The sequence below is a fragment of the Chionomys nivalis genome, chromosome 14, assembly GCF_950005125.1.
Source record: "Chionomys nivalis chromosome 14, mChiNiv1.1, whole genome shotgun sequence".
NCBI classification, from domain to species: domain Eukaryota; kingdom Metazoa; phylum Chordata; class Mammalia; order Rodentia; family Cricetidae; genus Chionomys; species Chionomys nivalis.
The window spans coordinates 47602104-47625228 of NC_080099.1; the positions used below are offsets into that span (position 1 = coordinate 47602104).

At 44.5% G+C, this 23125-nt stretch overlaps 2 protein-coding genes across 2 annotated transcripts in view; both read left to right on the top strand.

Moving 5' to 3' along the window:
* LOC130886787 (bromodomain-containing protein 8-like) overlaps window positions 1-10533 on the top strand; it is a gene marked incomplete at its 5' end in the record, with an annotated part of 25668 nt that extends 15135 nt beyond the window's left edge. Inside the window, 2 exons of the mRNA XM_057788907.1 lie at window positions 9279-9456; window positions 10144-10533. Coding sequence (XP_057644890.1) covers window positions 9279-9456; window positions 10144-10194 — 229 coding nt within the window. The remainder of the gene's footprint in view (window positions 1-9278; window positions 9457-10143) is intronic.
* Window positions 10534-11357: 824 nt separating this feature from the next.
* Nme5 (NME/NM23 family member 5) lies at window positions 11358-22678 on the top strand. The gene is made up of 5 exons (XM_057789012.1): window positions 11358-11881; window positions 14639-14844; window positions 15923-16023; window positions 18600-18718; window positions 22493-22678. The coding sequence occupies exons 1-5, from the start codon at window positions 11753-11755 to the stop codon at window positions 22571-22573; spliced, it is 636 nt and encodes a 211-aa protein (XP_057644995.1). The 5' UTR covers window positions 11358-11752; the 3' UTR covers window positions 22574-22678.
* The last annotated feature ends 447 nt before the right edge of the window (window positions 22679-23125 follow it).

A 23125-nucleotide genomic window follows, 5' to 3' on the forward strand; every position in this document is an offset into this window, starting at 1 on the left:
TTGCCATCTTTTGGCATCCACAGGCATGAGACATGCACATGTTGAGTATATACCATGTAAGAGAAACACATACACACAAAATAAAAATAAATCCAAAACTTTTTTAAAATGCTGTCATAGCCGGGCGGTGGTGGTGCACTCCTTTAATCCCAGCACTTGAGAAGCAGAGGCAGGCCAACCTGGTCTATGAGAGCTAGTTCCAGGACAAGCTCCAAAAACTACAGAGAAACCCTGTCTCGAAAAACAAAACAAAACAAAATGCTGTCATAAACAGTAGGGTATAAAAGGTGGCGAGGTGGCCCTGTCACAAGGACTGACCTTGCAGATGTGAGGGCCTGAGTGTGGGTCCCCAGCACCTAGGTAAGAGCTGGTGCAGGGGTACATATCTGTAATCCCAGTGCTGGGAAAGTGGAGACAGGAGCATCCCCAGGGCTTGCTAGCTAGCCAGGCTAGCTGAGATGAGGAACTGTAGGTTCAGTGAGAGAGAATAAAAAATAATCTCAAAAAATAATGCAGAGGACATCTGCCATTAATTTGTAGCCTTCGTGTAGACATGCAGGCACACACACGCACAACCCACACACATGCATGCACACATGCGTACACCACACATGCACACACACACCACACATGCATACACACACCACATATGCACATGCACACATACACACAACACACATGCATGCACACACACTACACATGCATGCACACACATACATACACACATTTGTGCTGCTATAATAAAATGCCACTTATTGCTCATGGGCTTGCAACCGAGAAAGTCTAAGATGAAAGTCCCTACAGACTTGGTGTGTAGGAGGACTCGTCTCTTCCTCATTTTTTTATGGTATATTTTAAATTCACATTTATTTTCTCGAAGAGTCATGGTGTGTGTGTGTAGGTCAGAGGACAGTTTGTCAATTTGTGATGTTATGTATGTGGATGTGTTACCTGCATTTATGTTTGTGTGCCTGGTGCCTGCAGGAGGTCAGAAGGCCAGAAGAGGCTGTTGGATCCTCTGGAAGAGCAGAGTGTTCTTTTGTTTTTGTTTTTGATTTTTCTTGTATTTTTTTTCTTTTTTTTTTTTTTTTTTTTTTTTTTTTTTCGATACAGGGTTTCTCTGTGGTTTTGGAACTTGTCCTGGAACTAGCTCTTGTAGACCAGGCTGGTCTTGAACTCCCAGAGATCCGCCTGCCTCTGCCTCCCGAGTGCTGGGAGATTTTTCTTGTATTTTGAGACAGGGTTTCTCTGTGTCACAGCTCTGGCTGTCCTGGAACTTGCTCTGTAGGCCAGGCTGGTCTTGAACTCACAGAGATTCTCCTGCCTCTGCCTCCCAAGTGCTGGGACTGAAGGAGTGTGCCATCACTGCCCAGTGCAGTCTGTGCCCTTAATGACTGTGCTAAATCCCCAGTCCCAGAGTGAACCCAGGGATTGAACTCAGGTCATCAAGTTTTGCAGCAAGTATCTTTGCTTGCTAAGCCATCTCCTCAGCCCTAGTGTTTGCTTCTAAGATAGCCCTTGTTGCTGGGCCTCTCCACAGGAATGCGTGCTTCTACAAACATGAATGGGGAAAAGGCAAGAAACACCTGTCCATCTGCAGCTCAAGCACACCGATCCCAATTCATGAATATGAAGTCTTTTCTTAAATCACCTCCTAAAGGCCACACCTCTTATTACTGTTTTGTTGGGGATCAAGTGTCAATGTTAATTTTATTTTATTTTTATTTTTATTTTTTTTGGTTTTTCGAGACAGGGTTTCTCTGTGGCTTTGGAGCCTGTCCTGGAACTAGCTCTGTAGACCAGGCTGGTCTCGAACTCACAGAGATCCGCCTGCCTCTGCCTCCCGAGTGCTGGGATTAAAGGCGTGCGCCACCATCGCCCGGCTTAATTTTATTATTTTTATTGCCAGAACTGAGAATATTTTGAAATGTTCAAGTCCATTAGAATCTTTTGATAGGCTTATAAGAGTATCTACCCACTGGACTCTTTTTTGGAGTATTTCCTTTGACTTCAAGGGCTTAATTAGAAAGTGATGAACCCAGGACCTGATTTAGATACTTTGGAAGCTGTTGGAGTAACTGGGATCACTGTCTGAGGTCCCTCTTAGGTGGCTTCTAAAGTCCTGGCAGATGATCAGATGTTTTGTCCTCAGACTGTTACAGAAACTCCTCATAGTTGCCACAAATCCCTGGAAGTCTGGGGAGTTCTGCCAGAGTTGCCACGTGCTACCAAGGAAGTAAGGGTCCATCCCTCTTGAGGTCCCTAGTCTCCTTAATAAGGAAATTTCAGAAAGGGCTCAAGCAGAAGCTTGGCAATTTTATTAGAATTTAAGCCGGGCGGTGGTGGCGCACACCTTTAATCCCAGCACTCGGGAGGCAGAAGCAGGCGGATCTCTGGGAGTTCGAGGCCAGCCTGGTCTATAAGAGCTAGTTCTGGGACAGGCACCAAAGCTGTAGAGAAACCCTGTCTTGAAAAACCAAAAAAAAAAAAAAAAAAAAAAAAAAAAAAAAAAAAAGAATTTAAAAGAAAAAGTCATAGGACAAGTAAGCTGGAAATACTGACACCTTCCAGAGAAGAACGGAGACGAGAGAAGAGGGCCATGTCTTCCAAGTTCATAGAAGTCAGATACACAGCAGACAAGCAGCCATGGCTGGGGAGTAGAGCTTTCGAGGAAGACAGAAGCCCCAAGTTTCAGGAAGGCAAGCTTGTAAAAGAGGTCAAGGACTGGAGAGGTGGCTCAGCAGGTAGAAGTGCAGAGGACCCAAGTTTGGCTCCCAGCACCCATGTTGGCTGCCTCACAACTGCTTGTAACTGCAGCTCCCGGGGATCAAAGGCCTTCTGCTGGCCTTTCTGGGCATCTGCACTCGCACGTGCACAAACGCCACCCTTGTCCCACTTGTACACATTTTTAAAACTAAAAACAAATCTTTAAAAATATAGAGAGCCAGGCCTCATGGTGCATGCTTTTCCCCCAGCACCTGGGAGGCAGAGGCAGACTGACCTCTGTGAGTTTGAGGCCAGCCTGGTCTACTGAGCAAAACCTGTCTCAAAAATAAATACATAAAATTGAGGTAGCAAAAGATTTTTTTTTCTGAGTAACTCAGACACGCAGACAGGTTTATGAACCTGTATGGCTGAAGCTCCAAGCAGGAGATTGCTGTTATCAAACTATGACAGCTAATTCCTCCATCTGTAACTGAAGAAAGTAAGGTTCCCAGTTAAGTCTGTGGTGTTTGAGGGAGAGATAACTGGATCTCTCAGGTTTCCTTGGAGCCCACGAGCTCGTTGTGGTACACACCAGCACACATGCCTGTGTGCATACAGTGTAGAAATAGTAGATAGGTTGTTCCGATTGGAATCTAGACCATGCGACTTTGAACAAGTACTTAAACTTTTTCTTTGTTTTGTTTTTTGTTTGTTTGTTTGGTTGGTTTTTTGAGACAGGGTTTCTTTGTGAAACAGTCCTGGGTATCCTAGAACTCACTCTGTAGACCAGGCTGACCTTGTACTCACAGAGATCTGTCTGCCTCTGTCTCTTGAGTGCTGGGATGAAGGGCGAGTGCTGCCATCACCCAGAGTTTTTCTTTTTTTTTGTCAGCAGTCATTGTTTATTAATTGATCAGATTGCAAAAATACTATTGTAGATAACTTAATTCATCTTTCTAATAAACCCATAGATGTTGTATTTCCCTTCACTGTGCAACATGGAAAAGATCATTTGAAGGGCCACAGAAACTTACTTCCTTGAAGCATTTCAAACATGATATATTTCATGAATCAGATCTGTCCAAGCCTATGATGCCAAGCTTATCAATAGGTGGAGCCATTGTTTATCTGTCAAGGCAATTTACATATTGATTTTGTTGTGATGGTGCTTGTAGGTTAATTCACTTATTGACTTCAGGTACCCACCACGTAATATATGGATCCACAATCTTCAGCATGCTAATTGAAGCCTTGATAAGCTTCACGAAGGTGTTCTTAAGGTCTGATGAAGACAAGCTGGAGAGATGGATCAGTGGTTACTAGTATTTGTTGCTTTTACAGAAGACCCAGTTCCCAGCACCCAAATCGTTGCTCACAACCATCCAATGTGACCCGAGTTCAATTCCCAGCACCCATATGACAGCTCACAGCTGTAACTCCAAGATCTGATCTCTCACACAGACATACATGCATACCAATGCACATAAACTAAAAATAAATATTTTTTAAAAGATCTAGTTGGGTGTAGTGACACAGGCATTTAATCCCAACACTAGAGGCAGAGACAAGTGAATTTCTGTGAGTTTAACCCAGCTTTTTATTTATTTATTTATTTATTTATTTATTTATTTATTTATTTATTTATTTTGTATCTGTGTGCATGTCCGCAGGCCAGAAGAGGGCACCAGACCTCTTCACAGATGGTTGTGAGCCACCATGTGGTTGCCGGGAATTGAACTCAGGACCTTTGAAAGAGCAGGCAATGCTCTTAACCACTGAGCCATCTCTCCAGCCCCCGTAACCCAGCTTGTTATACATAGTGAATTCCAGAACAACTGGAGCTACATAGTAAGACCCTGTCTCAAAAAAAAAAAAAAAAAAAAAAAACTTTCTGGTGATGGCAAAGAGGCTGCAATACCTTACAGATCATTGGGTTTATGAGCTGTCAAAAAAAAAAATTTGTCATAGTTATATTTATTTATTTAGATTATACATAATCTATTATGTATATGTGTGGGCATGTACTCTGAGGCATGCATGTTTCAGCAGAGAACAACTTCTGGGAGTTAGTTCTCTCCTTCTACAGTGTGGGTCCTGGACATTGAACTCAGGCCATCAGCTCTGATGGCAAACCCTTCCACACACTAAGCCATTTTTCTGGCCCTTTTAGTTACCTTTCCATTGCTGTGATAAAATACCCTGGATAAAGGGCTTGTTTCTGCTTTCAGTTTCAGATTTTTATAGCCCATTGTGAAATGGAAGACAGGCAAAGAAGGTGTGATCTTAGGAACAAAAAGCTGGATGCTCATATTGTATCTACACTAAAGAAGCAGAGAGGGAGCTGGGAGGTAGTGGCACATGCCTTTAATCCCAGCACTCAGGAGGCGGAGGCAGGCGGATCTCTGTGAGTTTAAGGTCAGCCTAGTCTACAGAATGAGTTCCAGGATAGGCTCGAAAGCTACAGAAAAACCCTGTCTTGAAAAAACAAAACATAACAAAAGAAACAGAGAGGGGACAGGTAATAGCACAGGTTGTAAAGCCCTGAAGCCTACCCCAGTGACCCACTTCCTCCAGTGGGGTTCATTGTTCCAAACTTTTAATGGTGGTGGTGCACACCTTTAATCCCAGCACTTGGGGAGCAAAGGCAGGCGGATCTCTGTGAGTTTGAGGACAACCTAGTTTACAGAGTGAGTTCCAGGGCAGCCAGATCTACACAGAGAGACCTTGTCTCAAAAAAACAAAATAAAACAAAAAAAAAGTTCCATAATTTTTCCAAACAGTACCACCATTCGGTTCCTGCTCCCATAAATTCATGGGGCTAACTTAGTTTATCCTTCTAATAAATCTGTCAATCTGACGGTCGGGCGGTGGTGGCGCACACCTTTAATCCCAGCACTCGGGAGGCAGAGGCAGGCGGATCTCTGGGAGTTCAAGACCAGCCTGGTCTACAAGAGCTAGTTCCAGGACAGGCTCCAAAGCCACAGAGAAACCCTGTCTTGAAAAACAAAACAAAACAAAAAAAATCTGTCAATCTGAATACATTCAGTCCAACTTCAGAAATCCCCATAGTCCTTAACAGTGCCAATATTTCAAAAGTTCAAAAATCTCCATCTAAAATATCTAAAGCTCAGGACCATCTCTTTTCTAATTTGTTTGTTTGTTTGAGACATAGTTTTACTGTGTGGCACTAATCGGCCTGGAACTTGCTATATTCGTATGTGTGCTACAGGAGTTCAGTGCGTAACTTTCAGCAGCCCATTCTCTCCTTCCACCATGGGCTCCAGGAATGAACTTGGGGTGTCGGGCCTGCACAACAAGTTTGTTCATTTACCTGCTGAGCCATCTTGTCGGCCCCTCTCCTAATTGTGACCCTGGTAAATAAAAAACGAATCATATTCTTCCAGTAAACAATGACACAGGGTGTACATTCCTAATTTAAAAGGGACGAATGGGGCATAGCAAGGGAAATTTGGACCAAAGCCAGCCTGAAATCCAGTAGAGCAAACACCAAATCCTGCAGCTCTCTGTTTAGCACCTGGTGCTGTAGTGTTCATCTGGGCTCGAAAAGTTCTGCTGTTATATAGAACACACATGGAGTCTCTCTTGGGCCAACTCCATCCCATGTCTACATCTATGTTCAGTAGAGATGTCATGGTCCTAGGGTCATCTTCACAGCTTCACACAAGGGCAGCTCAGTCATTGCTGCAGCTCGGCGACACCTAGTCGTCTCAGTGCAGATAAGAGGTTTCTCTTTAATGGCACTCATCTCTTTATCAGTTTAGATGTGTTTATGACCTGCACTCTCCTTGTTCACAACTCTGATTTTGTGCACCCTTCCTTGCCAGACTTCATGGTTTTCTCTCTTCTACTCCTCTCACTGCAGACATGGATGAAAGCAATGAGCAATAAAGAGCCTCATGTTTTTCTGCCTTGAAATTTCCTCTGCCAAACAAATTAGTCCATGACTTTTTAATTCAGCCTCTCACGTGCCTAGAATAGCCAAATTCTTTGCCAGAATAAAACCTGAATGGCCTTCATTGCCGTTCTCAATAGAATCCCTGCTCATCTCTGAATGAATCTTCATGAACCAAGCCTCTCCAGTCTGCATGTTTCTCTGCTTCTTTGTCTTACAGACTCCTACCAGAAGAGCCTATAAAGCTCTTCTTACGACATTTAAAGGCCTTCCTAGCCCAAATTTCAAAGTATTTTTTCACTTCCTTCTCCCAAATTAGTTTCAAAGACCTAAGAACCTTATAGTCAGGCTTATAGAAACTGCCCCACTCCTGGTGCCAGTTTCTGTCTTAGCTACTTTCTGTTGCTGTGATAAAAATATACTCTGGAAAAAAAAATCAATTTAGCTGGGTGGTGGTGGTTTACACCTTCAATCCCAGCACTTGGGAGGCAGAGGTGGGTGGATCTCTGTGAGTTTGAGACTAGCCTGGTCTACAGATCAGTTTCAGAACAGTCAGGACTGTTAAACAGAGAAACCCTGTCTCAAAAAACCAAAACAAACAAAAGATCAACTTAGACTTGGGTGTGATGGTAAACTCAGAGGAGCAGAAGCAGCAAGTAGATCTCTGAGTTCTGGCCAGCCTGGTCTACACAGATTTCCAGGACAGCCAGGGTCATTTTGAGAGATCTTGTCTCAAAAAAGCAACCAACCAACAGAAAGGAAACTTACCAGGTGAAGGGCTTATTTTGGCTTACAGTGTCAGTAAGATACAGTCAGGGAAAACATGATGGCAGCAACACAGGAAGCAGAGAGAGCGTGGGAAGCATGTGCTCCCTCATGACACACTTCTTCCCAGCAGGGCTCTGCCTTCTAAAGGTTCCACACCTTCTCAAGCAGCTCCCTCAACAATGAGGCCCATCGTTCAAATGCGTGGACTAGGAGGATTTCACATTCAAACCACAGCATTGATTGACGCCTCAGATTCTCAGGACCAAGGGTTCTGTACATCTGGGTGCTCCTTGTGGGAATGCATGCTCTTCCACAGTAAGCATCCTCTTTGTCTTCTTGGGCAGCTTCTGGGGACATTTCTTTTCAAGAGCTTTCCTTCCAACTTTTGAGATCTCTTCCCTTTTTCAACTAAGGGTTTCTGACACAGTAGGAGCCTCCTTTTCCTTCTCTTTGGCACCGCCATGGTTACAGCGAGAAAAAAGCAGCATGTAATCTCTTCAGACCTCAGTTTCTTCATCTGTCTAATGGAAAGCATATGTCCCTATCTTTACTCTGGAAAGTGAGGCAGAATTATCACCAGTTGAAGGCCAGCATAAGCAATGGGAAGGCAGACAGACCTTCTGCCTCTGCCTCTCAAATGTTGGATGAAAGGTATATATATCATTGTGTCCAATAAAACCCTGCATTAAAAACAGTAACAGTGGGCCTTGTGTCAGCAAGTCTGCAGTTCTCACTCCCTGAGACAGTGCAGGAAGACAGCGAGTTCAAGGCCTGCCTAGCAGTTTCATAAGATCTTGTCTCTAAAAGGCAAAAGAAGGGCTGGGATAAAGGCTTAATGGGAGGGCGTTTACCTAATACATGAAAGGCTCTACCTAGGTCAGTGGTTCTCTACCTTCCTAATGCTGCAACTCTTTAATACAGTTCCTCATGCTGTGGTGACCCCCAACCATAAAATTATTTGGTTGCTACTTCTTAACTGTAATTTGGCTTACTGTTAAGAATCATAATGTAAATATCTGATATGCAGAATATCTGATATTCAGCCCCTGTAAAAGGGTTGTTTGATTCCCAAAGGATCTTGACACACAGGTTGAAAACCACTGCCATGGGTTCAATACCCAGTGCCTCCAAAATGCTGATGATGATGACAAGTAATACCTACACTGTGTATTTTTTGAGAGGATTAATTTACCATAGAATGTGCTCAACATGGTGCTTGGCCTTTATAAGGGATCAGTATCTGCAGCTACTGTTTTATTATTTTATGAAAATTGTTATGATTGCCTCTCTTGTAATTTGCTTTCCATTGCTGTGATAAACACCATGACCAAAAGCAACTTGGGGGAAAAAGGGTTTATTCCATATTCCAGGTTTTTCCATCATCCAGGGAAATCAGGGTGGGAATTCAAGGCAGGAACTTGGAGGCAGGAACTGAAAGCAGAGGCCACAGAGGGGTGCTTCTTACTGGCTGGCTCCTCCTGGCTTGCTCAGCTTACTTACAGAACTCAGGGCCATCTTCCCAGGAGTGGAACCACCCACAGTGGACTGGGACCTCCCACATCCATCATTAATAAAAAAAAATGCTCCAGTCATGCCCACAGAGCAGTCTAACAGACATTTTCTCAGTTGAGGGTCGCTCTTCCCAGATGACCCTCGCTTGTGCCCCGATGACAAAACAATAAATAAAGACAAATTCTCAAAGAGCTTGTTACAGACACCACATTTTTTGTCTGTCTTTGTCTGTCTGTCTATTTTGAGAGAGTCTTACTCTTGCTGTTTTGTAACTCACTGTGTAGCTCAGGCTGTCCTCAAAGTCATGATAATTCCCCTGTCTCAGCTTCCGGTTCATTAGCTCTTACACATTAGGGCTGATTTCCTCTTGCTCCTGCAGACCCATGGACTTAACAACCCTGAAGAGGAATCTGTCCAAGGGACGCATTCACACCATGGCTGAGTTCCAGCGGGACCTGATGCTGATGTTCCAAAATGCTGTGATGTACAATGACTCTGACCATCACATCTACCATATGGCCGTGGAGATGCAGCGTGAGGTCTTGGAGCAGATGCAGGTACTGTGGCAGACAGTGCCGTAAGAACGGGGAATGGAGTTTCTGGAATCGGATGTAAGAAGCCTATGAGACTAGAGATGATGTGGAGTGAGTGACCTTGTGTTCAGAGATGACTGAAGGCCCCTCAGGGTTGGTAAACTCCAGGTCTTCCCTGTCTTAGAAGGACCAGATTTATGCACGGTGGCAAGAGGTTATCTGGGAAGGTCAGCAGCAAGACAGCAGGGACTGAGCAAATAATGTGAACTTCTGTTTTCAAAGGCCCAAGTTGTAAAACTTAAAAGCAAGTCAAGTGCTGGGTCCACTGTCCATGTCCTGGTTGCTACAGCTGCTGTAATGTAACTCATGTCCATTAGCAAATAATGTACATGAATAGTTGCCGCCTTTGGGGGATAGGCATAGTAAGGTCAAGGAGACGTGAGGATTTCTCTTTGGGAAAGCATCGCACTTTAATGATAAAATAGATGGGGATTTTTGCCTATAAAATAGATGAAATTATTAAATTAATGGGTTATCAAAAAATTGAAGTTATTTAGAATACAATCAAATTCTTAATATTATCACTACATGAATCTTTTTCAGTTTTATCATTAAAATTATGTTTCTATGCTTTTAAAAAAATAGATGAAATTGAACATTCTTCTATGTGACTTTAAGGTTCTTGGTTTGTGTCTGGCCTTGCCCCTGTAGGTGCTGAGTACCTGGTTAGACAAACGAAAGGACTTGAGCAGTCCGGAGTGAGTGCCAGCTAATCCAGTGGGTGAAGGCAGCCTGCTCTGTTAGCCTGGAACTACAAGTCTGAGTCTACGTCAGGTTTATTGCTCTCCTGAAACCTGGCCAGAGAAGATCTGAAGACTTACTTCCTCCTTCTCCATCACCTTCCCTAATAAGGATAATAAGCCTTACTTCCTTACCGAGCAGTGAATGGTGCTTGCAGCTGTAATATTTTAAAGGGGTGGGGTTGGGGTGCTGAGATCCAGGTTTATGATGTAAATATTTTCCATATTTTTGTTGCATAGATTTAGAAGTGATTTAATTGAACCTTTTGCATCTCTATAAATAAATACTTTACAAGCCAAAGACTTTGGTTTTTGAGCCAGGTCTCAGAACATTTAAACTCAGACTTTCCTGGAAATCTCTATAGCATCCAGCCTCTCCCTCCAATGGAATGCTGGGATTAGAGGTATGTGCCCCCAGACCTTACAAAGACTGTTTCAAATAATTAAAGAAGCTGGGATAGAAGGCACAGCATCAAGTGTTGAAACGAAGAAGGTATTTGCTGGGGATGGCCCAGTGTTGAGTGCTTGTCTAGCATGGGCCCCGGGTTGATCCCAGCACTAACACCATCACCTCCTAAAGAGAGAGGTGGGGGAAGGAGGAGGAGGAGGAGGTGGCCCTGGGGTTGATCCAAGCACTAACACCATCACCTCCTAAAGAGGGGGGGAGAAGAAGAAGGAGGAAGAGGAGGAGGAGGAGGAAGAGAGAGGGAGAGAGGGAAGAAGGGAGAGAGGAAGGAAGGAAAGAAGGAAGGCCAAAAATGAAGGAAGAAAAGAGAAAGTAGTGTCAAGAAATAAACTTGACATTAATCTTTCACATGGTGTCTGGGAGGGGTGGAGCCGGCTGAGTGTCTGATTTATCTCATTTAAGAAGTAGGTCCGAGGATGAAGATCAATTAGAGAAGGGCTGGCACTACGGTTCAGTGGGTAAAGAGGCTTGCATACAAGCCCGGTCACATGAGGTCCATCCCTGGAAACCGCAAACACGGAAAGACTTGATTATATGAAGTTGTTTTCTTACCTCCACATCACACACAATAAAATTCTCATGGCCTGAAAAACGCTACTGGGATTGGCCCTCTGCAGCCACCGTTGGAAAAGCAGCTTCAGGTTTCTTAGCAACGGGTTTTGACAACACCTGAACGGAGGTGAGAGCGGGGAGGGTAAAGCCTGGAGATTTCCTAAGGATTTGGGGACCCTGCCTTGCAGTCACGTATAAGCCTGTGCAAAGCAGTTCCCGAGGGGTGGGGGCCCCTCGCTAGGGCAGCGGGCTAGAACCTTCCCCACCCACTGATGGCGCCATCCAGCCTCCAGCCTCAGTGAAGCGGCCAGGGTTCCACTTGGGCTTTGTACAAGTCATATTCTTCGAGACTGCTTGTAGGAAGACACGGCCGTTTCCATTTTCACAAATTAATCAACCCTAACACCAAATATTGCCTCGGGTTGAATTTGGGACGGGGAGCGCGTGTCATTGCAGTGGATACCTGGTCAGAGATTAGTGACTTATACCGGGAAACGCCAGAATGGAGGTGTCAATGCCCCTGCCTCAGATATATGTAGAAAAAACCCTAGCTCTTATCAAGCCAGACATTGTTGACAAAGAGGAGGAGATACGCGACATTATTCTCAGATCTGGATTCACCATCATTCAGGTAACTTCCGGCGTCTCTTTATTAGTCTGCACTATATGTATATAAATGTACCCACCCATTTAGATCCGTGGTAACATTAAGCTTACACTTCTAAACATAAAGGTTATATGTAGGCTGGTCAGGTAGGCACATACCTGTAAATCTCGGTCCGGGGAGGTGGAGGCAGCAGGATCAGGAATCGGGCTATGCAGTGACTTCAGAGCTGACAGGTCTGCCTCGGCTCTGTGAGACCTGTCTCAAAAACAAGCAAGTTACTTGTAATAGATATGTTTTACCCATTTCCGAAAGATACAGCATAAGACACAAAAGAAGCCAAATTGTTCTTTTCGTCCCAAGTCAGGTCTAGAGAGAGGAAATGGTTTACTGCCGTTGTCCTCTCCCAGGGGTTTCTCTGCGATTGAAACATTTCCCCCACAAGAGGAAGTGATCCTCTCTGACTTCCTCACGGAGTCTCTTTGGTAAAGTTCTGGATCATTAAATTGTAGTCAACTTATCCCTTCTAAGGCATGTGCAATACTCCTGTGCGTAGTCGGGTTCTCCAGTGGTGGGAGGGTTTTTGTTTGTGTGTTTGTTTTTAAAACAGGGTTTCTCTTAGTAGCTCTGGTTGTCCTGGAACTTACTCTGTAGACCAGGCTGGCCTCAAACTCAGAGATCTGCTTGCTTCTGCCTCCTTAGTGTTGGGATTAAAGGTGTGTGCCACCAGTGCCCAGCAAATATTTGATGTTTTAAGACCAATATTTGTTCCACAGTTGGTAAACATTGTTAAGGAAGCCAGACTCTCCAGAAGACATTGAGAGGTCAGCTTGTATTACACAGGGAGTCCTAGGTCAGCCTGGGCTACAGGGACCTGAGGTACAGGGGACCCGGGCACCGGAAGTGGTGGTGTAAGCCTGTGATCCCAGCACTAGGTAGGATAAGACTGGAGGATCTTGAGGGCCCCACCATCTTGGCCTTCACAGAGTTCCTAACTTTCCTCTAGAATGACAAGGTCTCCAACTAAGGACAAAAAATGTATGAATAAGCCAGGCGGTGGTGGCGCACGCCTTTAATCCCAGCACTCGGGAGGCAGAGGCAGGTGGATCTCTGTGAGTTCGAGACCAGCCTGGTCTACAAGAGCTAGCTCCAGGATAGGAACCAAAAACTACGGAGAAACCCTGTCTCGAAAATCCAAAAAAAAAAAAAAATTGTATGAATATACCAAATAGAACATAATATTTTTGTTGAATTTTACTTGAGTTGCTAGTTTTTTATCCTTTTAAACATATATAGCTTAGTGCAGTGCTCTTATTCCAAGCACTGCAGAAGCAGGTGCAGCTCTGTGAGTTTGAGGCCAGCCTGATCCCTACAGCAAGTTCCTGGCGAGCCTGGGCTGCACAGTGACCATGTCTTAAATGGTCGTATACAGAACCAAGCATAATGGCACAGGCTTTTAATCCCAGCCCTCAGAATGCAGAGGCAGGCAGATCTCTGTGAGTTCGAGGCCAGCCTGGTCTATATAGTGAGTCCCAGGACAGCCCGAGCTACAGAGTGAGACCCTGTCTCAAAAACAACAACAGAGTTCGAGACCAGCCTGGTCTACAAGAGCTAGTTCCAGGACAGGCTCCAAAACCACAGAGAAGCCGGGTGGTGGTGGCGCACGCCTTTAATCCCAGCACTCGGGAGGCAGAGGCAGGTGGATCTCTGTGAATTTGAGGACAGCCTGGTCTACAAGAGCTAGTTCCAGGACAGGCTCCAAAGCCACAGAGAAACCCTGTCTCAAAAAACAAAAAAAAACAAAACAAAACAAAACAAAAAACAAAAAAAACAAAAAAAACCCAGAAATTATATGGTATTAGATTGTCATCATATTATCTATTTTGTCAGTGTGTTAAAGAAAACTGAGCTGGGGAGGGGGTTTTTGGCACAGTGTTTGCTGAGCAAGCACAAGGACCTGAGTTTGAATCCCCAGCAACCATGTAAAAGCTAGGTGAGGTGGTAGACACCCGTAGGTAATCCCAGTGCTGGGGGATGCAGGAGAACCCCTGGAGCTTTTGAACCCACCAGGCTTGACAAGTTGGTGAGCTTTGGATTCAAGGGGAGATCCAAGGTGGTGAGCAAGTGAGGCTAGCACCCAGTGTGGAGCTCTTGTTACACGTATGATACCAGCACCGCCACGTATGTGTATATACCCATGAACACAGACATGCATATCACAGACACACATACACACACACAGGTGAGGGGGGGCTTTGTTTTGGAAGAGATCCATTACATCAATTGTACCATACTATTTTTAGGGTCCAGCGCAGTGGTATTCACTACCTTTGCGTGGTTTTGTGACCCTCACCATTATCATCTGTCGTTTTCAACATGAAGCTGTGAACTTATTGTTAAAAGAGGTGAAGTGTGTTTCCATCTCCCCCAGCCCCTGGTAACCGCAAGCCTACCTTCCGTCCCAAGGCCTGGACTCACAGTGACCTTGCAGGGCATTTGTGCGGTTCCTTTGTGGAACAGGCTCTGAGCTTTCCTCTTTCCAGCAGGTGGCAGGCTTTTCTTTGTCACGGGCTGAGTTCTGTGCCACACTGGTAGTTTTCACCAGATTCCGGCTGTCCTGAAGCTGGCTCCGTCTGAGCACATTTAATTTAATTATCATTTCTGTATAATAATACAAAGATAATTACAGGCATGAGCTGCCATGTCTGGCAAGTTATTAATGACTTAATGAACTCTTTTGAGCTGTCACTTTAATTGCTTTTGTTGACTTTGTTTTGTTTACAGAGACGAAAACTACACCTGAGCCCTGAGCACTGTAGTAACTTTTACGTGGAACAGTATGGGAAATTGTTTTTCCCAAACTTAACAGCTTATATGAGCTCTGGACCTCTTGTTGCTATGGTACTAGCCAGACATAACGCCATCTCTTACTGGAAAGATCTTCTGGGGCCACCTAATAGTTTAGTAGCCAAGGAGACACACCCAGACAGGTAATTTCCCCAGAGTGCCTTGAGAGATTGAAGCCCCCTTAAAGTATGAAAGCAAAAGAAACAAAAAACCAAACCCAGCATCTTTGTAATTCTGGATTACAGGCGTGAGGACTACACTGCCTATGAAGGAGGATATTTGAAATTGCCTTTTGTTTATTTATTTATTGTGTGGGCACTTCAGCCTGGCCCAGGGGGAGGCCAGAATGCAGCTGGTGGAAGTTAACCCTCTCCTGTCCACAATGTGGGTCCCAGATCAACTCAGGTCATCAGGCTTTAGCGAATCCATGCACTGATCCAGAAGTAGGATTTTTAAGGGGAAAATTTGAAATTTTTAGATTTATTTTCTGGACATGGTGGTTCATACCTTTAATCTCAGTACCTGAGAGACAGAGGCAGGCAAATTTCTGAGAGCTTTAGGCTAACTTGGTCTACCTGGAAAGTTCCAGGCCAGCCACGGATACATAATGAGAAGCTGTCTCAAAAAAAAAAAAAAAAAAAAAGCTGGGCGGTGGTGGCGCACGCCTTTAATCCCAGCACTCGGGAGGCAGAGGCAGGCGGATCTCTGTGAGTTCGAGACCAGCCTGGTCTACAAGAGCTAGTTCCAGGACAGGCTCCAAAACCACAGAGAAACCCTGTCTCGAAAAAACAAAACAAAACAAAAACAAACAAACAAAAAAAAATCAAAATTTTTAGCACAATCACTGGTTTCTAGAAATGAAACAGTTGTGCACTTTTGAATTTATATTTCTTTTTCACTTCTCCCCATACCACCCTTCTTCACCTAGAGAATGGCTGTTCTCACAGTGCATTCCACATAAATGTTTGACTGTCATCTAGTGATGTCCTGTCTAAAAACAAGCAGACAAAAATAGAATCGGCTGGCGAGATGGCTTAGCCGGTAAAGCGCTTGTTGCCTAGTGGGATGATCTGGATTCGAACTCAGGACCCACAAACTGGCAGGAGAAAGCCACCCCTGAAGTAGTCTTCTAACCTCCACGTGTGACGCCCCCTCCTCCCAATAAAGCAGAGGAAATGCTGTCAGAACGGAAGGACAGCATCCTTCCCTAACTTGCTTTAGTCTAAGGGCGATTTACGGTACGGATGAGCTACGGAACGCCCTTCATGGGAGCAACGACTTTGCTGCCTCGGAAAGAGAGATTCGGTTCATGTTCCCAGAGGGTGAGTTTCTCACGCGGCTTTCTTGGCTACACCTCCAAATCGGTCACTTATGCTTTATTATATTTTCAAGTTGTGAGTCATCCAAACTTGAAGCTGGAGGGGCCTGGGATGTAGCTCAGATTGTAGGGTGCTTGCTGAGCTCCTGGGAAGTCCTGGGTTTGAATCCCAGCACCAGATTTAAAAGCAGGCACAGGTCACTAGCCTGTAATCCTAATTTTAGCTCTGGAGGACCAGAAATTCAAAATCTTAGCTCTGTTGAAGCCAGTCTAGGCTACCCCAGCCCTTATCTCAAAACAAACAAAGCACAAACTCAAAACAAAAACCAAACTCTCAGCACTTGGGAGGCAAAAGCAGGTGGATCTCCATGAGTTCCAGGCCAGCCTGATCTGCAGAGCTCCCGGGCAGCATCGCAAGAAAGCAGAAGCTCGCCGGTCGGTGGTGGCACACACCTTTAATCCCAGCACTTGGGAGGCAGAGGCAGGCGGATCTCTGTGAGTTCGAGACCAGCCTGGTCTACAAGAGCTAGTTCCAGGACAGGCTCCAAAGGAAAAAAAAAAAAAAAAAAACGAATGCAGAAGCTGAGACAAGGCTCAGAGAGCTGACTCAGCTGCTCTTACAAAGGACCAGGGTTCAGTTCCCAGCACCCACAGCAGTTCGTAACTCCAGCTCCAGGGGATCCAACACCCTCTTCTGATCTTTTTGGGCAAGCCGGGATGCACCAGTGTGCACAAACATGCATGTAGACAAACACACATAAACACAAACACTGACAAAGCAGAGCTGAAAAGTGCACACCTATGGATTGTGCTGTGCCCTGGGGCGCTCTGGAGAATTCCTTCTTTCTCTGGAACTGGGCGTGTTTAGGATTGCTCTTCCTTGTGCTGTCATTCTTCCTAATTATCCATGATCCTTCAGGAGTGTTTCAGACACAGAGGAATAGTAAAGTTAACAAGTTCTAGTGCAGCTAGGCAGGGCTCTGTTGCTGGATCTGCTCCTTTGTTTAGACTTGGTAAACGTGTCTTTTTCTAAAAAAGCGATTTTTTTTTTCTAAAAGCTGTAAGTCATTGTGAAATTGGTCATTGGAGATTCTTTTTAATTTCCATCCAATTTGAAGTCATGAATCTGGTAGTCCTTTAAGAAATGGACATACTAGCCAGGTGGTGGTGGTACACATATTTAATCCCAACACTCAGAAGGTAGAGGCAGATGGATCTCTGTGAGTTCGATCCCAGCCTGGTCTACATAGAGCAAGTTTCAGGACAGTCAGGGCTACACAGAGAAACCCTGTCTCAAAAAAAAAAAAAAAAAAAAAAAAACCAAAAGAAAGAAAGAAGGAAAGAGAGAAGAAAGAAAGAAAGAAAGAAAGAAAGAAAGAAAGAAAGAAAGAAAGAAAGAAAGAAAATCTGGAAGAATCAGGATGCTGTCTCTAAGCACTGGGGTGAACCTAGGACTTTATAACAGGCACATCTTGGCCAGTGAGCTGCTGAGTGTGCAGCCCTTTTATTTTTAAGATTTATTTCATTTTTGTTTATGTCTCTGAGTATATGCCACATGTGTGCAGATGCCCTTAGAGGCCAGAAGAAGGCATTGGACCCCCTGGAGTTAGAGTTACGCTCTGCTGTGAACCCCCTTATGTGGGCTCTGAGATAGGAATTCGGGAGTCTCTGGAAGAAAGATTGGCCTTAACCATTGAGCCATTCCTCCAGGCCCCTGTTTATTTTGAGACAGGCCTCTGTGTCTCAGGCTGGCCTTGAACTCCTGATTTTCCTGCTTCCACTTACTGAGTTCTGGGATTCCAGGCATCTACTGCAACCTGCAACCAGTCCTTTGTTTTTTGAGACAGGTCTCACTAAACTGTCCACAGGTAAGCCTTGCTTTGGTCCATCTGTGCAGCCTCCCAGGCGACCACGGGGGGTGGAGGGTTGATTTGGTTTTGCTTTAGTTCTTTTGTGATTGGTAGTTATTGTCATTTTATTGTTTTTTAATTTAAATTATATTTATTTCTCTGTATGATCATAAGTTCAGCAAGCACCGTGTGTAAATAACACCTCAGTAAAGGGTCAGAGTGTGGTGCCTTGCACCTGTTATTCTCGCAGTCAGGAGCCTGAGCAGGAAGATCACCGTAGGTTTGATGCCAGCCGAGGCTGCCCAGTGAGTCCCAGGCCAGCCTGGGCTCTGGTGAGACTCTGTCAGAAAGCCCGTACTGCTAACAATTACAACACTTCAATAAATATGAAGAAACGAAAATCAAATTTAAAACTTACAGTGAGGCTAGAGAGATGACTCAGAGGTTAAGAACACTGATTGCTCTTCTAGAGGACCTGAGTTCCATTCCCAGCAACCATATGGTGGCTCACAACCATCTGTAATGAGACCTGGTGCCCTCTTCTGAATGCAAGCATACACACAGTCCGAACATTATATACATAATAAATAAATCTTTAAATAAAAAAAACCTCACAGTGATATGAATGTCTAGCAACAGTTCAGAACTCTTGAAGGCGTCCTTTTTAATAGTTATATAGTGTGTGCTCGTTTACATTTGCTTTTTAGTGAGAATGTATTTGTATTTGCAGTGATTATTGAACCCATTCCAATTGGACAAGCTGCTAAGGACTATTTAAATTTGTACGTGACGCCAACCCTGCTTCAAGGCCTCACGGAACTCTGTAAGCAGAAGCCAGAAGACCCTTATGTAAGATCCCTTTTTATTCACACTAGAGAATAGTGTGTATCGTTTTCATATTTAAAACTGTATTTGTTTGCTTTTGAGACAGGGTCTCACTGTGTAGTCCTGGCTATCCTAACCCAGGCTGGCCTCAAATTCACAAAGATCTACTTACATCTGCCTCCTGAACGCTGGGATTAAAGATGCCACCACCATATCCAGCTAATATTTATTCTTTTGTTTGTTTGTTTGTTTTGTTTTTTTGAGACAGAGTTTCTCTGTAGCTTTGGTGTCTGTCCTGGAACACCCTCTGCAGACCAGGCTGGCCTAGAACTCACAGAGATCCTCCTGTCTCTGCCTCCCAAGTGCTGGGATTAAAGGTGTGCACCACCACCACCTGGCTAATATTTATTCTTTTAGTCTAAAGATTCACAAGTTCTGAGTCTTTCTTGATCTATGTATTGATTCCGTGGCCACCAAGCAGGACAGTTTAGTGAGACCCTGTCTTCAAGGCTAGTCTGGTCTACACAGTGGACTCAAGGCCAGCCAAGGCTGTGCAGTGAGACTCTGCCTCCAAAACAAAACAACAAAGGGGTGTGTGTGTTGGGGGGGTCTGGGTAGGTTGGTGGGAGGTCGGTAAAGCAGTTCCGTGCAAGCCTTATGAACTGAGCTCCATTATTCTTTTTACTGTTTTTATTAGCATGTAGTAATTATACTTACTGTTTCATTATGACATTTTCATCGATGCACATAACACTGGGTGATTTTTTTTTGCTTATTGTTTTGTTGAAGGGTTTTGTTTAATTGTTTGGGAGAGTCTCCTATGAAGCCCAGGCTGCCCTAAAACTTTCTCTGTAGACCAGGCCTTGAATGTTATTGTAGATCTTTAGACAAGGTCTCTGTCTAGCCCTCACTGGCTTATAACTTACTAGGAGATCAAGTATTTGGTTGCGCATGTGTGCACCCCCTTACCTACCGTTGTCCCTGTCCCGCCCCCCCCCTTCCTCCTCCCATTTAGCCCCTCTCCTGCTTCCATGTCTTCTGTTCCTTTGGACTAAGTTTCTTTAGGATCATTTACAGGAACGCTCATGAGGGTATGAGCAAGGTGACGGGCCTTGCTAGAGAGGGCTCAGCCCCATGAACTTTTCCTCCTCCATTAAAATGTTGCAACGATTGAATTTGTTTGTTTGTTTGTTTATTATGTTCTTATTGTGTGTACTACAATACATGTGTGGTCAGAGAGGGCCTTCTCCTTCCACCGTGGGAGTCCTCAGGACCTTACTAAGGGACCTCTACCTACCAAGCCATTTCTATGGCCTCCATTTGTCATTGTTATAATTATCATTATTTTATTTTGTATTATGAGAGAGGATTCCCTGCATCCTGAGCTGGTCCCAGACTAGCCATGTAGACAAGGATAACTTTAGACCTTGCTTTTACCTCCCAAGTGCTGGGATTACAGATGGGTGTCCCTTCTCCCAGTTCACCAGGTGCTGGGGATCAAACCCAAGACTTTGTATTTAGTAGGCAAATGTTCTACCAGATGAACCTATCCCCAGATCTTTTTTTTTTTTTTTTTTTTTTTTTTTTTTTTTTTTTTTTTTTGAGACAGGGTTTCTCTGTAGCTTTGGAGCCTGTCCTGGAACTCCCTTTGTAGACCAGGCTGGCCTCGAACTCACAGAGATTCGCCTGCCTCTGCCTCCCAAGTGCTGGGATTAAAGGCGTGCGCCACAACCGCCCGGCTTATCCCCAGATCTTAAACTGTTTTTGCTTTTCCAAGACAGGGTTTCTCTGTGTAGCTCTTGTTGTCCTGGAACTAGCTCTGTAGACCGGGCTGACCTCGAAGTCATAAAGATCCGTCTGCCTCTGCTGGGATTGAAGGCATGCACCACCACCTCCTGGTTCTTTTTTTTTTTTTTTTTTTTAATATTTATTTATTTATTATTTATACAATATTCTGTCTGTGCGTATGTCTGCAGGCCAGAAGAGGGCACCAGACCTCATTACAGATGGTTGTGAGCCACCATGTGGTTGCCGGGAATTGAACTCAGGACCTTTAGAAGAGCAGGCAATGTTCTTAACCACTGAGCCATCTCTCCGGCCCCACCTCCTGGTTCTTAAAAAAAAAAAAAATGCTTAATTACATTTATTATTTGTTTGTATGAGCTTTTTTCTTTTTCTTCCTTCCTTCCTTTCTTTCTTTTTCTTTTCTTTTTTTTTTTTTTGAAACAGGATTTCTCTGTATATCAGGAGTTCCTGGCTATCTTGGAACTCACCCTGTAAACCAGGCTGGCCTCAAACTCACAACATCACTCTCAGCCTTTATTTTTATTCTTAAAGTGGTTTTCTTTCTTTCTTTCTTTTTTTTTATTATTATTTTCGAGACAGGGTTTCTCCATAGCTTTTGGTTCCTGTCCTGGAACTAGCTCTTGTAGACCAGGCTGGTCTCGAACTCACAGAGATCCGCCTGCCTCTGTCTCCCGAGTGCTGGGATTAAAGGCGTGCACCACCACCACCCGGCTTTAAAGTGGTTTTAAAAGTTATTTAGCAGTCAGACAGTGTAGACCAGTAAACCAGACTAGCCTCAAACTCACAAAGATTCACCTTTTCTGTCTCTGAGTGCTGGAATTAAGGCTGTGGCCCAGCCCAGCCCATACTCACACTCTTAATCACTTTCCAATGAAGAGCTAACAGTATAGAATGATTTCACTATGTTGCAAAAATTCCACTTCAAGCTGGGTGGTGGTGGCGCATGCCTTTAATCCCAGCACTCGGGAGGCAGAGGCAGGCGGATCTCTGGGAGTTCGAGACCAGCCTGGTCTACAAGAGCTAGTTCCAGGACAGGCTCCAAAACCACAGAGAAACCCTGTCTCGAAAAAAAAAAAATTCACTTCATGTTTCTTATTAACATTGTCCAGGCTGGCCCCAAAATGTAAAAGCTTGAGTTTCATTGTTATGATTGCTGCAGTCTGTCTTGGTTCTAATGAGTTAGCACTCCTCCCTGATCACTTTGTTTTGCTATCTCCTCCTGCTTTAGTTCAACATCTACCCTGGGCTCACAGTCTAAGGTAGACCAGTAGTCTGGCTTTTGTTTGTTTGTTTGTTTGTTTTTGGTTTTTTGAGACAGGGTTTCTCTGTAGCTTTGGTGCCCGTCCCGGAACTAGCTCTTGCAGACCAGGGTGGCCTCGAACTCACAGAGATCCGCCTGCCTCTGCCTCCCGAGTTCTGGGATTAAAGGCGTGCGCCACCACCGCCTGGCCTAGACCAGTAGTCTGAACTGAACCTCAGCCTCCACTAAGCCCCAATAACACAATGCCACTGGAGGGTATCATCTCTCTACATGTGGTCCCTTGTCAACTTCCAGGATTATAACGATCCCTCTAAATTTGGGCAGGTTGGTGGTGGTGCACGCCTTTGATCTCAGCACTCAGGAGGCAGAGTAAGCAGATCTCTGAGTTCAAGGCCAGCCTGGTCTACAGAGTGAGTTCCAAGACAGTCAGGGCTACACAGAGAAATCCTGTCAAAACAAAAACAAAACAACAACAAAAAAAAGTTGTTTAGCTAGACGTGGTGGGTGGCACGTGCCTTTAATCTCAGAGTTCAGGAAGCAGAGGCAGCTGGATCTCCAGTAGCTCAAAATCAGCCTGGCCTACAGAGTAAATTCCAAACAGCCTAGGCTGTGAGATTCTGTCTTAAAAATCTTTTTTAAAAAGATACTTAATTTTCTAGTTTATATGTTTATTATACCTAGAAAGGAAATAGCTAGATGTTTATTAACTTTAGGTTTTCTTTGTTCCATAGGGTTGGCTAGCTGATTGGCTGCTGAAAAATAATCCCAACAAACCTAAACTGTGTCATTTTCCAATACCAGAGGAGCCCTAGTGTGCTGGCAGGACAAGCGAGGAGTTATCTCCCTGTGAAAAGCTGCGCATCTACTTTTAAAAAGACACCTCCTTCCTAGTGGTTCAAGTAATCACATGTATAATAAACTAGCTTTTCTTTACATTAAAAAACATGTATGTGTCTTTGTGTGGGTATGTGTCTGCATGTGAGCACAGGAACAAACCTGAGGAGGCCCAAGGCATTGGATCCTGTGGAGCTGGGGTTACAGGTAAATCACCTGGCACAAGGGTTGGGAACTAGGGTCTTCTGCAAAGAGCATGTGCACTCTCCAACACTAAGCCGGCTATCTCTCCAGCCCTAAAATGCTTTAAAAATACTTTCCTCTTTATTTGTTGTTGGCATGAATATTTGTCTGCATGCATAGTTGTATACTATGTTAGTGCAGTACCCGTGAAGGCCAGAAGAGGCAGCAGATCCCCTAAAACTGGAGCTACATTTGTGAACCACCGAGTGGATGCAAGGAGTGGAACCTGGGTCCTCTGCAAGGACCCCAAGTGCCCTTTAACTTCTGCGCCATCTCTCCAGTCCATG